At 39.5% G+C, this 15918-nt stretch overlaps 1 protein-coding gene across 1 annotated transcript in view; it reads right to left on the bottom strand.

Moving 5' to 3' along the window:
* LOC133519064 (pyruvate dehydrogenase phosphatase regulatory subunit, mitochondrial) overlaps nucleotides 1–15918 on the bottom strand; it is a 36830-nt gene that overhangs the window by 13174 nt on the left and 7738 nt on the right. Inside the window, exons 4-12 of the mRNA XM_061852995.1 lie at nucleotides 14758–14891; nucleotides 13781–13883; nucleotides 13568–13669; nucleotides 10644–10816; nucleotides 9309–9501; nucleotides 8472–8621; nucleotides 5973–6136; nucleotides 5450–5598; nucleotides 2979–3186 (exon numbers count right to left, since the gene is read on the bottom strand). Coding sequence (XP_061708979.1) covers nucleotides 2979–3186; nucleotides 5450–5598; nucleotides 5973–6136; nucleotides 8472–8621; nucleotides 9309–9501; nucleotides 10644–10816; nucleotides 13568–13669; nucleotides 13781–13883; nucleotides 14758–14891 — 1376 coding nt within the window. The remainder of the gene's footprint in view (nucleotides 1–2978; nucleotides 3187–5449; nucleotides 5599–5972; nucleotides 6137–8471; nucleotides 8622–9308; nucleotides 9502–10643; nucleotides 10817–13567; nucleotides 13670–13780; nucleotides 13884–14757; nucleotides 14892–15918) is intronic.

Below are 15918 nucleotides of genomic sequence, written 5' to 3'. Positions count from 1 at the left end.
TTTTTATCACCGCACCTCCCGCCAAAGAAACAAAGTTCATCCTCACTTTCTCGACACGTGGCAAACCAAGAACAAGCGGGCATCTCGCTCGTTTTTTCCCAGAACGTGCAAGTTGTGGAATGAACTACCTTCTGAGGTGTTTCCCTTGCGCTATGACATGGGGTTCTTCAAGAAGCAGGTTTTTAGGGTTCTCAAAGGTTGGCAACGCATAGGTGGCTCCTCCGATGTTGCTTATGTCCATGGGCGGCGATGACTGCTTCCCATCAGGCGGCTCGTCTGCTCGTTTGCAGCCTATTACATAAAAAAATAAAAAAACTTGGAGTGCAATTCTGGAGGTTTAAAACAGAACTTTAACAACAGAAGACATACATTTAAGAATCAAACTAAGGAGTTAAAGTACATACATCCTATTGCAACTTAATTTGATGCTTTTATGAAACTTGTTCTAATTTAGCAGTTTATTATTTTTATTGTTAGATTGTTCAGTATCAATCCTTGCTACTTGATATCATTTTAAGTTTAACATTCATATATTGAAATAAATAGTAACCATAAACTACCAAACAAACAATTAACAAACTAAGGAGAACAAATCCAATATTTTTTGTACCATTATTATATAGAAATTACTAACTTACCAACTCATAATTTATCAGTAATAATAGCATTGTAATATGATAACAAACGAAAGCCTCAATAACGTTCGCGCGGTAATGCCACCGGCGTGTAATATACACTTGATTTTTGTATGCAAAAGACACAAAGAAAGACCCACAGGTATATTTTATTGCGAAAACAATGTTAATATATTGTTATTTTGGTATAATTATAAGAATGGTCACTGATCACTATTTATAAAACACAACTAAAGATTACGACCAACTTTTTCGAGTTTCTCGTACTATAAATATGTCAAAATCATAAATGATCGAAATAGTATACGAAGCACGTTAACAAAAAGTATTACAAATTCAAATCGTTAAAATGTACATGTTTATTTCACCTATACAAATTATATTTACTTTTTTATTAATAAACTAATGTAAAATATCATATTTTGTTTACGCCACTATATTATATTTCAATAATTTAAATAATATTTTGGTCTCTTAAACGATAACTGTTTCTAAGCTAGCTTAGTAAATGCCCAGTGAGACTTGGTTGGCATTTCAATCGCTTATCAAGTAACCATTTCACTGTCCAGTCTAATTGATTCAGATTATACATGACACCAGCAATATGAGTCTTGAGGTCAGGTTATACTGGTATGCGCGTTAGTACAATAATAGCTAACAAATATGGAGGCCTACCGCGAACCACGAAGTTTTGCTTTGCTGTCGCACTTACGTATGAAATTACAAGTGCGACAGAGAGAAAAAACTTTCTTCGGTAGGTTCTTTGATGACTTAGATTTTTCGCTTTTGACAAGTAACTTAGCAATGCTAGGATCAAAATGGCGTAATATGTATGTAAGCTTGCGGACGCTTACGCTTGTTTTCTTTCGTGTTTCATTTTTAACGTATTTTCGATGAGGTGTTATTGAAGCACGGCGCGTGTCTGTCTCACTCCCTCTTTCGGTAAATCTAATTCATTGTTTCATTTTGAAAGGATTTTTGAGGGGATGTCACAGTGAGGCGAGTGAATGGTACAAACACAACGCATTTCTCGGTGGACCTTTTGTCCTTGCAATAAGGTTTGTAGTTGGGCAGTTGATAGTGTGAGCGATGAATGCGATGACGTCAATGACTCATTTCTTCATTTGAATGTCGGCGAGCACCGAGCGCCTCGCGACTCTCTTGCGAGTTGTGAGGAACGCGAGTGAGTTTGAAAGGCTAAGAGTTTTTGTTTAAATTTGAAGTGTTTGAGTGGTTTGAGTGGTAAGAGCTGTGTGTGATGCGCGCGAGTAAATGAGTAAAATTAATTGAGGAGTGATGTATGACATTTATGCGGTGTGAAGTTCTGCGACAATTTAACTAAATGAGTGGTACAAATGAGGTGCCTCACGAGTGAGCAACTCAACACTAGTCCCTGGATACCTATGTATTTATTAACTGAAAATAAAAGGCACCTGTAACAATACAGACAGGAGGTTATATAGCCCTCCGATGCAGGTAACTAACTAACATACACCGTGTTTTTATTGAATTCCGTTAACTTCGGGGTATTGGTAAGTACGTTTAAGGAAACTACATGACATAGTTAATTTTCCAAAAAAAAGTTTTTTTTTTTTTTTTTGTTACAAAAAGTAATAGTTGCTCGAGCATTGCATTTATCTCAATCAAACAATTGAAAACTGTGACATGTCAATGTCATTTCGAACATCGATCGTCCGAGATAATACTTACGTTTATTAACCCGTACTAAACACTAATCAATATGTGAACGGGTCCTAAGGTAAGTGTACACACTCGTAAGGGCTTTATAAGATAAAAATAAAATATTGATTATCTCCGAAATGAAGTTAATTAGAATACCGGTGTCTTTGAGAAAGTTACTTAATTTAAGCTCGGGAATGCACCCTTGAAATTAACGCAAATCAAAAAAAACACGGTGTATATGAACACTTTAATAGATTATTTAAATATTTCTATAACTTACAATATGTGCATTAAGATATAGGTAGTCTGGGGGTGCACTGCGTCATTAATTGTGACTGTGCACTATACACACACAAATTTATATTACTTATTTAAATGTTTTGATCACAATTACACTATACGCGAAAGAAGCTGCTTTTAGAGCTTATGTAGACAATACATGTTGGAAAATTAAGATGTGTTTATCGAACAGAGTTTAGGATCTGAGAATATCAAAACCAGCGAAAAGAATGCGAATAAAAAAGATTTTAATTTTGAAATTTAGAATATGTATGTGCCAGAATAACAGAAATAATAGAAACATTGATAATATAACGTTCCGTTATATCGTCTCCCAAAATGTAGAAAAATCAATAAATATGAAGAATGCGTCACCGATACCTTAAACGTGAAGAACGGGAAGTTACTCGGCGACAGATCCGTGTCTGTGAGCTCGGACATCAGGTTCCTAGTGAAGGGCCCCATGACACAGATGGCGGTGTACATCGGCGTGACGTCGGACAGCGTGACGGAGCCGTCGCGGGGCAGGTGGCGCTTTATCCACACCTTGCAGCGCGTCTGTTGGATCGTCGGAGCGATCATCATGTAACTAAAAATTCATTGAGGATGAGTTTATGTCAAGTAGAAATTGACAACATTTAAATTTTCTGACCCTACAATTTTATTGGTTCTCTACATTTTAATTGAAACGAGGAATACGAGTACGCTAATAGTTTATTTTTTCCGCTAGGATTTGTATTTAATTTATTATAATTTTTTTTATGTATACTTATTCTAAAATGGCGGAACTCTAGTTCTACGCTAGAAGCTAGGTCTTATCTCGATAGGTATAAAAAACATGACTTAATTAATCTGACGTTGTCTGTCATTGGCAATGTTTTAAACTGGTCCGTTGTTGTTTCAAAACAATTTTGATAAAATATCAGTTTTTCTACGACGATTTGTATATTATAACGGATACTGATACATGAATACGATACCAGGCTTTCATACGGATACGACGGATCGACGGATAAACACTAACGAATGTAATGTAATTAAATGTTTGTACCGATATCTTCGACGAATCATTTTTGCTATTTTTGCAGTAGGTAAGGGACGAAAAAGTATTTGGTATACTTTGAAGGAGTATATACCTCATCGATCTATACTGCTTTGTCCATTTTAAAAACGATTAGTAGATAGTAACTTAATTATATAAATAAATTAATCTTTGTTTTGAAATTCAATCAATACGTCGTATTTAATTGACAATGTCAAATCCAATATTGTGACAGCTAATTTTTTTCGTGATGAATGGCATTTCACATATTGTACCGTAGAATTGGTAAAATCACAAGATTTTTTTTTAATTCTTTTGTATTTTTTGTAATAAGCCATATTAAATTTATATGAATATATTGCAGTGTTCAGGAAGCAAAATACTTTCAAATCATATGTAAAATTTCAGGTTTTATAAAAATGAAATGTTGTCAATTGGCTATGTGGGTAGTTCGCGGAGGGAGAAATATAAGCGACGCCAACGCATGACGTGGTGAAGATATGAACTTTCGTTGGATATTTTCATACTATTTGGCGCTGCCAACTGTCAAATAAGCAATACGTCCGACATCCACTAGGACGGCGCCACAGTCATGCACGGAGCGAATAATTAGGTATATATTGCTGTCCCGTCCATGATGCCGATAGTCAATGAAACTGTGCGAGCGAGACAGCTATGCGCATACGATAGAAATAGGAACCGGCGAGTCAATACGGAACTCTTTGTGTTTAAAGTCCTTCAAAACTCATTCCGATATCCTGGATAGGCGGCAGTCGTTCTCGTACGATGGAGCCGACAGGCACGTCCACGTCGTTGGAGCACAGATATTGGAGGTTGACGGCCTCGCGGCCTTTCAACTGTAGATGAAGTCTGTTAATGATAAAACACTCACTGGTTGTCCGATATCCTGGCTAGGCTGCAGTCGTTCTCGTATCCACCTCTCTCGTTCTGCATGCCGGTGTGTATGATGGAGCCGACAGGCACGTCAACGTCGTTGGAGCACAGATATTGGAGGTTGACGGCCTCGCGGCCTTTTGACTATTGATGAAGTAAGTGTTAATATTAAAACACTCACTGGTTGTCCGATATCCTGGCTAGGCTGCAGTCGTTCTCGTATCCGCCCCTCTCGTTTTGCATGCCCGTGTGTATGATGGAGCCGACAGGCACGTCCACGTCGTTGAAGCACAGATATTGGAGGTTGACGGCCTCGCGGCCTTTTGACTATTGATGAAGTAAGTGTTAATATTAAAACACTCACTGGTTGTCCGATATCCTGGCTAGGCTGCAGTCGTTCTCGTATCCGCCCCTCTCCGTGTTGCATGCCCGTGTGTATGATGGAGCCGACAGGCACGTCCACGTCGTTGAAGCACAGATATTGGAGGTTGACGGCCTCGCGGCCTTTTGACTATTGATGAAGTAAGTGTTAATATTAAAACACTCACTGGTTGTCCGATATCCTGGCTAGGCTGCAGTCGTTCTCGTATCCGCCCCTCTCCGTGTTGCATGCCCGTGTGTATGATGGAGCCGACAGGCACGTCCACGTCGTTGAAGCACAGATATTGGAGGTTGACGGCCTCGCGGCCTTTTGACTATTGATGAAGTAAGTGTTAATATTAAAACACTCACTGGTTGTCCGATATCCTGGCTAGGCTGCAGTCGTTCTCGTATCCGCCCCTCTCCGTGTTGCATGCCCGTGTGTATGATGGAGCCGACAGGCACGTCCACGTCGTTGAAGCACAGATATTGGAGGTTGACGGCCTCGCGGCCTTTTGACTATTGATGAAGTAAGTGTTAATATTAAAACACTCACTGGTTGTCCGATATCCTGGCTAAGCTGCAGTCGTTCTCGTATCCGCCCCTCTCGTTTTGCATGCCCGTGTGTATGATGGAGCCGACAGGCACGTCCACGTCATTAGAGCACAGGTATTGGAGCAGGTCGACAACCTCGCGGCCTTTCGACTGTTGGAAAAATCGTAAGTGTTAATGTCGTCAAATTTATGAAGGTTTCTTTCTTCAAATTAGTCATATTCCAAGACGGAAATATATAGGTAATACTGTTTTGAACCCCTTTTACAAAGGAAATCTTGCAATAATTGGCAGTTTTTCTTGGCGGATTACGGTGAAGATTGAAATAAGCACCTGGGTAGCGTGCCAACGGGAATTTTTAAAAATGTGTGATTGGTCCGTGAAACATGTAGAATCTTTCGGTCGATACCTGCAGCTCTATCTTTGTGAAGGAGTAATCCGCAAGGTCGAGGGCCTCCCTACAGGCCTAGTATTCGCGCTGTACTGGATCGAACCAGTGCGGTTTGTCGTCGTGTGTGTCACATTACCTGCAGGTCTATCTTCGTAAAGGAGGAGTAATCCGCAAGGCCGACGGCCTCCCTACAGGCCCAGTACTCGCGCTGTACTGTGTCGAACCAGTGCGGTTTGCCGAACGTCATCGTGTAGGCGATCTTGAACGGACGCGGCTTTAACGTGTCGTCGGGCGATTTTTCTGCGGAAAATAATATCTAGAAAATAATTTGAACAAAGTATTTTGAAATCATAATAGTTTTATTAAAACCCAATTTGAAATTTCTTGTATAAATGTCGTTATTACCTAAATGATGATCACAGGAAACATATAAAAAATATATATATGTGCAAGTAAATGTATACGGAATGTATATGTTTTATATGTAATGTTAAAAAATATTCAGTATTTGAAAAAATCGACCATAGTTAAAGAGTATATAAAAGACCTCAAAACATCCTGCTTAGAAAAAATCTTACATGAATACCTATTACATTATTATATTTAAAGGTGTTGTGTACCGAAAAAAAACTGTAAACTTCAAATGAAAAAAACTGATGCGATTGAGAACAAACTAAGGTTTTTAGAATAACTACAATTAAAAGCTAGTTTTTTTTTTCTTGGGAAAACTTACAGCTAAAGTAACAAAATAGGTTTCGAAATAAAAACAGTAAGCCAATTACAAGTTTCCACAGGTAGAAACTGCGTAAAGTACATGACGTGCGAAATTGCAGAATTAATAAAACTATTATGCGTATAATTGTCTTTTTTCTGTAGGAGTGGCAGCTTTTTACGGCCCCGTTTTTCATATTTGCCTGCATCAGCCCGTCATTTGCTGGAATTGTTAATGTTGCTTGGCTGTTTCATTCTTCTATTTTAATATACTTATGATTTAAGCCTAATAATAGTTGAGAAGCACTGCTGGACGTTTGGAGCTACTATTCTATTTTATGTCCACTACCAACTGCGATTTTTGTACGAAGGAAATTGTATGCTTTTTGACTTTGCCTAGAATAAGGTAACACACGTTTTCTATAACTTTAGTTATCCTAACCTTCGTACGAAGAACTGAATTGACTTTCATCGTCGTTCGTTGCACTTTAGCCGCATATTTACACCAGTTTTTACGATAAACATGACAGGTATGCTTCGTTTTCGCAAATTCTGTTAGCAATCTTTGTAATGGGCCCAGGGACACTTGTTCCTAGAGATCTGCCGCTTCGAGGCTTCTGTTCAAGACAAAACATACTAAATATTAGTTATTTATTATGAAATGCACGAAACATCGAGGTAATTTTAAGTGTTTCGAAATCAGGCGTGTAGGATGTTGCGAATTTTCTTGCTTTTTGGAAAATACCAATTTTCAGTGATCTCTTCTATTTACCGGTGTAAAGTCGAACAGCGTAAAACCAGAATTATTTATATTGGAATATATAATATCATAATAAGACTTTTGATCGCGGTTAGAATGCCGTAGTCATCTTGCTTAGAAACAAAATTACAGGGGCTTGAAATTTACAGTTTTTCTTTCGGTACAGACCTTATATTATTAATGTTACATAGTTTTTTTACCAAACTGGTATAAACTCTTACTTATATAGCAGAGAATATATTCAATGATAACAAGAAATAATAATGATTAGTTTTAAAAGGGAGCAAAGTTGTTGTTTAACCACACGTAATAATATTGATCCCGGAGCAAGCTAAAGATTCCAAAAATGAAGCACGAGTGTAGCGAGTGGTTGAAAAGTGGAATCTTGCGTGTTGCGAGGGTTTCAAGGCAAGAGGGTTAAACAATATTTGCTACCCAATGAAATACAAAATTTTTGACCGCGCCAACTCGAAGATAATACTAACAGTAAAACATCACAAATCGAATCCAAATTAAAGTGCTCTCTTATATACAGTCGCTATCAGATATATCGGAGCGGCCAGGGTGCTCACAAATATCTGAACACGCCTCTATTGCCATGGCGTTTTATTTATGAACACCTTGGACGCTCCGATATATCTGATGGCAACTGTACAAAATGCAACTTTCTATGCGTTAACGCATTCACTGCCAGGGGGCGTGGCCCAGGAACAAACTTGTATGACGGTGAACGCATATATGCGTCGGTGGCAGTGAATGCGTTAAAGAATAAAGAGAGTATTTACGAGCTGGTGTGGTGAGAATAAATATTTGGATTGCCGTCGCTTCGGTAGAGTTTGAGCTGCACCGAGCGTCCGATGTCACGAATTTAGCACAAAGGCACGGCCAAGTATCGTGAGATCGGACACGCCGTGCGCGCTGTTACTTCGCCGCCTTTTGAGTTTCAACTCTTCCCGTATTTGTCTAAATCTTTTGTTTAAGAGAAAATAAATTAGAAGAGGATAAAAGATATGCGACGGAATATATCGCTCCGGCGGGCTTTAACCACGTGGGCCGCTCGTACCCCAAGACTTGGCCGAACATGGCCCCGATGTCTTGCAGTGTGGGGTGTATGAGCGACATGCGCAGATTGCGTCCTGTGGGCGGTCTATAGTTCACACTCACCGACGGGCTCGAACCACGTGGGCCGCTCGTACCCCATGACTTGGCCGAACACGGCCCCGTTGTCACGTAGTGTGGGGTATATGGGGGACATGCGCAGATTACGACCGGTTTGAAACTCGTGGAACGGGTACGGTAAGCCGTAGTGGACCCCTGTGAAAACACCGCTGTTTTAATTGTATGAAATATATTGCTAAACAAGAATCTCTGGCTTGACAAACTAGGCACTAGCTATTTAATTTAACTTAACAACTTAAAGCTCTTCAAAATCGTCTAACTACTTTCCTATGTCATTCTCTACTGCCTTAATGCTATGACCAATACAATAAAATATCAGAAAAAGTATTTTCTACGGTGGCATCGGCTACGCCGTAGCGTGTGTAGACAAGAATGTAAGTATGAATCCGGTCCCTCAGGAAGCGCTTGTTGTTGTGCAGACCCAGTAACCGGGTTATTTTTTTTTTTTACATGGAGAACCAACAGCTATAACTATGCTAATAACAACATAAATAGTGACACAGAGCCAATTATAGGATCTCACTTAAAGCAACATGGTGTCGAGCTCATGCATGTCGTAGCGCGTGTAGCCGTCCGTGAGTTGTTCTACGGTAGCATCGGCTACGCCGTAGCGTGTGTAGACAAGGATATATTATAAGTATGAACTGACCAGGCACCTCTTTGATCCGGTCCCTCAGGAAGCGCTTGTTGTTGTGCAGACCCAGGAACCGGTTGATGTCGAGCTCGTGCATGTCGTAGCGCGTGTAGCCGTCCGTGAGTTGTTCTACGGTAGCATCGGCTACGCCGTAGCGTGTGTAGACAAGGATATAAGTATGAACTGACCAGGCACCTCTTTGATCCGGTCCCTCAGGAAGCGCTTGTTGTTGTGCAGACCCAGGAACCGGTTGATGTCGAGCTCGTGCATGTCGTAGCGCGTGTAGCCGTCCGTGAGTTGTTCTACGGTCGCCTCGGCTACGCCGCCGGCCGCTGATATGCCTACGGTCTTCATGCCGGCCGCTACGTGGTAATTGAACATCTGTGGGAGCAAACATTTTAAGACTGAATTCGATCCTAGTAGTACTTCTACATATTCTATTAAATTCCTACCCGAAATATTAAAAAAAAAAAAACGTTTTTATTTAGTAACATAAATTAAAGTAGTATTAGTCTTAAACACTATAAATAAAAATTCCAATAGAAGAACTTTAGAAATTTATATTACTAAGAACAGAACATATCCAACGGGGCTCGTATTATATATTTTGCATCTTCTAATCTTCTTGTCTCATCATCACGTCGCTGATAGCGGCCACGGAACGTTCGATGTCACGAATTTAGCGCACGGACACGGCCAAGCTTCGCAAGATCGAACGAGCCGAGAGCGCTTGGTTTCCAGAACTTCCAGGTTTCCAGGTAATACTTTTCAAAGGATTCTGTTTCCAGGCCTTACACACTTATCAAGGATTTTGTTTATAGCTTTTCCAGGTCTTCCAGGGCATACTACTCAAAGGATTCTGTCTCCAGGCCTTACACACTTATCAAGGATTTTGTTTGTAGCTTTTCCAGCTCTGCCAGGGCATACTTGTCAAAGGATTCTGTTTCCAGGCCTTACACGCTTATCAAGGATTTTGTTTGTAGCTTTTCCAGGTCTGCCAGGTCATACTTGTCAAAGGATTCTGTTTCCAGGTCTTACAGACTTATCAAGGATTTTGGTTACAGCTCTTACAGGTCTTCCAAACTTTTCAAAGGACCCTATAAAGCACACCTCACATTTCACAATAAATTATACTAAAGAAAATATTAATATTAACATTGGTACAATATTTGACAATATCGTCTGGTCAAGAGGAACTTTCGCTAAGTATTAAACCTATAAACGATTTAACCCTTTACCGCACATGCAATCATATATGGCAGTTATAATATTCAACTTTATTGATAGCTATTAAAGATCAGATTTAAATTAATATTTTTTTAGCCATGCGTTAAGTAATTTAAAAGTGCGAGAGGGTGTGTTACAGCAACAGTTACAGCAACATACCTCGGGCGCCTCGCCGACGATCCACTTGCAGTCGGGCGAGAAGACATCGAGTCTGTTGCACAGTTTATGCAGCTGAGCTTGGGCGAGGCTCGGGGCGCGGCGCAACAACCGTTGCAGCAACAGTTACAGCAACATACCTCGGGCGCCTCGCCGACGATCCACTTGCAGTCGGGCGAGAAGGCCTCGAGTCCGTTGCACAGTTTGTGCAGCTGAGCTTGCGCGAGGCTCGGGGCGCGGCGCAGCAACTGTTGCAGCAACACGTGGAAGTGATCCCAGTCTTCTTGGACGCATCTTTGGGCCGCCGTGTCGACTAAAACAAATACATGGATTACCGTGTTGAACAAACTTCTCTATGTTGTTAATGATGAAATATAAATATCTCAAAAGAAGTCTTAGATCTGTTAGACGTTGGACGACTCCAAAGATAACGCTGTGGCTTTACCAGGCAGTTACAATACCGCAGTCAAAAATGTGTATTGTACCGACTTATGGCGAAAGAATGATTTTGAAAAACATTTAATTATCTCTGAAACTAGGCCTAATCCAGAAAATTTTATATGACATTTTAGTTTCTAAATATTACCAGGAATGCTTAGTTAAAATGTCTCGCAATGCTCACGGGCACCTTGTATAACGGCACTTACTTGCTTGTAAACTAAGCCGATGAGGGTAGGTACAGATGAAAAAATAAAAAGGCCAAGTGCGAGTCGGACTAGCACAGGAAGGGTTCCATACCATTATCTATAAAAACGGTCACCCATCCAAGTACTGACCCCGCCCGACGTTGCTTAACTTCGGTGACTGGATGAGAAGCTCGAGATTGGAAAGAAATGTTTATTTTGTTCTATTTTTAGTATTTGTTGTTATAATAGTCGATTATTATAGTCGAGCTACTTTACGAGCAAGAGAAGTAAAAAAATCGGCCAAGAGTATGTCGGGCCATGCTCAGTGTAGGGTTTCATAGTTCTTTACCATTCTGTCAGAACAGGCCAAACGGGGGCTCCTATTATTAAGTATCATGTACATTACAAGCATAAGGGAGTACCTTCGCAGCGCTTTGTACGTCTTTTTACTAAGAAGAGAAGATTTTATGCAACAACTCAAAAACGGCTGGACTGATTATCTTCGCTATAGTTTTAATTTGAAGTATTTATTAACCTATTATTTTACGATTTATTTCATATTTTTTTGACCCATGGTTCAAAAGTTAGAGGGGGAGTGAAGTTTTTTTTTTTTCGATTCGAATATTTCCGAAAATATTAACTTTATCAAAAAATGGTATTTGAAGGCCCTTATTCATTTTAAAAAACCTATCCAACAATACCCCACACTATTAAGTAAAAGCAAAAAAAAATCCAAAATCATTTTGTATGGGAGGTACCCAATAAAAAAGAAACCTAGTTTTTATTTTACCGTTCTAATGTATTCATGTCAAATTGCAGCGTTCTGGCACTAACGATCACGGAGCAAAGCCGCGGACGGACGGTCAAACGGACATGGCGAAACCATAAGGTTTCCTAGGTTCTAGGTGACTACGAAACCCTAAAAAGCTGTTACAACCAGATCACTTCACCTCTGCGTCCGACTGCCCTCGCTTTCAAAATGAACTGAACTATTAAAACCATCGAACATCTGTAAACCAACCTGACCTATTGTATTCTAGTTTACCAACTTACATTTGCCGTCGCCAGCAGGCAACTATAAACCACCCTCCATTCAGTTGGTACTAGGCACGTCTAAGTGTGCCACTTCGTCGACGATTTTAGATAACTTTGTAGACATTTCAAGTTTTCGTATCCCAATTAAGGTGTAGATGTCGACACAGATTTCAATTCAGTCTGGGTTATATTGGGACTGACATTGGATTCGACAGATTTTTGTTAGTAATTTTGATGCAAATGTAGAAAGTATGCGATTCTAAAGAAGGCATGATAATATTATAGACAATCAAAGGCACAATAAATATGAGAAGGCTAGGCTAGCCTAGTCCATAACAAAAAGAACAGGGGGCGCCACTACAATCCATCACAATCTGAGGGTCTACCGCGAAACAAGAAAATCGAAATTCCGTTATCTAACCTCTCTATCACTCTTGCATATTCGAGCGATAAAGAGGCAGATAACAAAATTTCCATTTTCGCGTTTCCAGGTAGGCCCTATGTAAACAAACCGCCTTGAAGCATCAATGTTATATTTTATTATCTTTGAAAACTTGACAAAAAATAGTTTAAAGCACAGTATGTATAAGATACTCTATGGTTTGCAATAGTGCTGCACTCTGGCGGCAGAACATTATTTATAGCAGAGAGGTAAAGTCTAAGAAAAAAACGTGCCCCTTAGTTTGACCTCCAAAACAGATGGCACTGTAGTGCGCCATGTTTTGCTGTCACTGAATCGTCAAACGTTAACTTTTGACAATCAGAGTTACTCAAAATGTATGGAGCTGTACAGCGCCATCTCGTTTACCTGTCAAATTCGAAGCACGAAATTGTCTTAAATTGTCGGTAATGATTACTCCGTTATTTCTGATAGTGAGGTGTTCGTGCCAACACAATGTGTGATTGTGGGCTTGATGAGGGCAACTTGGACCACATCTTCTTTGCATGCTCATAGTGTACGACCTATATGCTTCAGCTCGCTACTTAGTTACATGGATCCTATTCTAACTGCTATCCTAATTAAATATTTACAAACAAACAACATTAAACTATAAGTAACGCCTCATCTTTTCAGATCTAATTATATACTTTTCATTCTATATTATACATGTGTATGGTTTTCTTTTCTTCCACTTCCTTCATGTTGGCACTACTAACATTCTGTCATCCGCTTCCCGCTTTCGGCTAACGTTTGTATACGTCATGTGTTCGTCTGTGTTGTTCATATTAATTATTTGTTTTTAGGTTTTCCCACCTACATCCTCCCACAAGTTCAAAATATTATACCGAACATTCTTCTCACGTGTGAAAGTCAACACTGATATTGGAATTCACCCTGTGCAAATTGGCAGGGAGTAAAAAATAATTAGATTATTAGACTTTAAAGGTATTTTTGAACTTACTTTCTTCCTCATTGACAGGTTTTGCGACAGGTTCAAACCCGCCCGCTAGAATGCAGCCGTCCCTCTCCCGCATATATATGTAACCGTCCGGGTCTCGTACCACTGCGAAAATTAAATCCTTTCAACTCAACTACAAGACTTCATACTTATAGTAATCAATATCAGTTGGGTCAAAACAAAAAGGTTTTAGGAGGGTACAAAAAATAGTTTTACCTGGTGTCATAGGGTCGAGTCCGTCAATCGGTTTCGTGTGCAGATAATAATGCTCGCACGGCAGTAAAGGCACCTTCACCTGGGGCTTCGCTAGCTGACCCACCTTTTAATTAAAAATAAACATAAGTTTTTTGAACAGGGGTGTCCGTGAACATGTATTGGGGACCAGCAAAGCAGCGTGCATATGGTATTGAGGCGTATCGTACCAAAGGCTTTTTATTTTGTACCACAAGGCGTGAGTTTATCATTAATCCCATCAAAGACATGTGACATATGTGAAATGACAGCCAAGTTCTAGTTAACTTGGGATGTAATTAGTGTAACAGTTCAGGATTTGTCTTGGCTAGTTTTTATACCAACAAACAAAACTTTAGAAAAGTAACATAGACCAATATGATATAGCCTGTACGTAAAAACTGTTCAGTTCAGTTCAGTTATTTATTCAGTAACACCATTAAGTGTGTATGAAACATAATTATACAATAAATCAATAATTAATATACACATTACTTAACATTACAAAAAAAAACTTAAAAATAAACAGAAAAAAATATTTCGTAACCATACACCCAGCTGGATGCCAAATTTCAACATGCTAGGTTATCTGGAAGTGGCTAAGGTTTTTGATGTTAGGTGAGTAGATCAGTCAGTGAAGAAAACCCCGATTTTCAGACAGATGTTTGTATCTTAATAGCCAGTTGAGCTATATTCGTGAAATTTGGGGTTCTACTCGTTGTTAGCCTAATAATAATAAATAAACCAAATTTCATACGTTGTACTTAGGGGTCTAAAATAGCTCCAAATGGTTCGTATAATATACTCGCAGCCGCTGCGTCGCCAGTTCTTTCCTTTTGAACTTGTGGCTTGACAGGCTACCGCGTGTTAAGATTTCGGAATATGGGGAAAAGGTTGAAGGAAAAAAAAGGTACTGTTGTACGCAAAGCGAAGGTCGACATTTAGACAATTACATCACTCACCTGCCTCGCCCAGAAGCCCGCGCAGTTGACGAAGTGTTCGCACTGTATGGACCCGTGGCTGGTTTCTACGCCCGCCACTCGGTCGTCTTTGGAGAGCACGGCGGTTAAGGAGCAGTTCTCCATTACGCCAACACCTGAGGGTATTCGCTAGTTGGGTGAATCAACTTTTTTTGTTTTGTTATCCTGTCCCGTTGTCCAAGGGACAACAGTGGCACAGTTTGTTTGGAGAGACGTTGTATGCCGTTCTATTAACATGCTTAGTAGGGGGCCCATTATGGACATTGGTTATAACGACAACAAAAACGCAAGTTTGATACATTTAAGTACCATAAAACCAGTATTTCAATGAACTTTTGTCCCCTGGACAACTAATCGTAACCATGGCAACGAGTGACGCTAAAAAGTTGATTCTCCCAGTTATTCCACAAAATAACGCCATGGTGAAGGCTATCGAGCCGTGGATAGTATCTGTCATTTACAAATTTATACGAGTACGTATCAATGCGTTACGCCATACGTATTTCTGCAAATAATGAATTGTGTTTTAATGTATATAATGTAATTTGTATTGTATATCCTACTGTAATCTAGTTTGTAAGCGATTTGGTGTACCTGTTAGCTTATAAATGTCTAATAAATAAACAAATAACAAATTAAAATACAGAAGATTAATGTTGGTAAGAACTCGTCTTTTCAGTCTAAATTGAAGAACTCGACTCGTTTTTGCGAGACTCAGAGCTTAAAAAACTTCTGAGTCTTTTAAGTCCCGAGTCGAGTCCTTTATTGAGTCTTTTTAAGCGCAACTCAAAAGGACTCGAGTCTCCGAATAAAGACTCAGTCAACAATTTTATTACCTAAACTGTATGATTTATGTTATGTACATGCATGAATTTTACATAAAGACAACGCATTTCGAAGTTATTTGTAAAAAAATACAAGTTCTCCGAAAAGGACTCAAGTATCTACAAAAGACTCGGGTCTCTGATAAGTTAAAAAGAACTCGAGTTTCGCCTTAATTATGTGAGTCTTAAAAACTGAGTCGAGTCTTCAAGCAGAGGACTCAAAGGACTCGAGTCTTAACCAACACTACAGAATTTTTTTCGTCTGATGATGATGTTTAGGATCTCTAATTTGTGTACCTATTCAATGGTTCTCTCAATA

This window comes from Cydia pomonella, chromosome 1 (genome assembly GCF_033807575.1).
Source record: "Cydia pomonella isolate Wapato2018A chromosome 1, ilCydPomo1, whole genome shotgun sequence".
Classification (NCBI taxonomy): Eukaryota; Metazoa; Arthropoda; class Insecta; order Lepidoptera; family Tortricidae; genus Cydia; species Cydia pomonella.
This window is presented reverse-complemented; position numbering and strand designations above follow the sequence as displayed.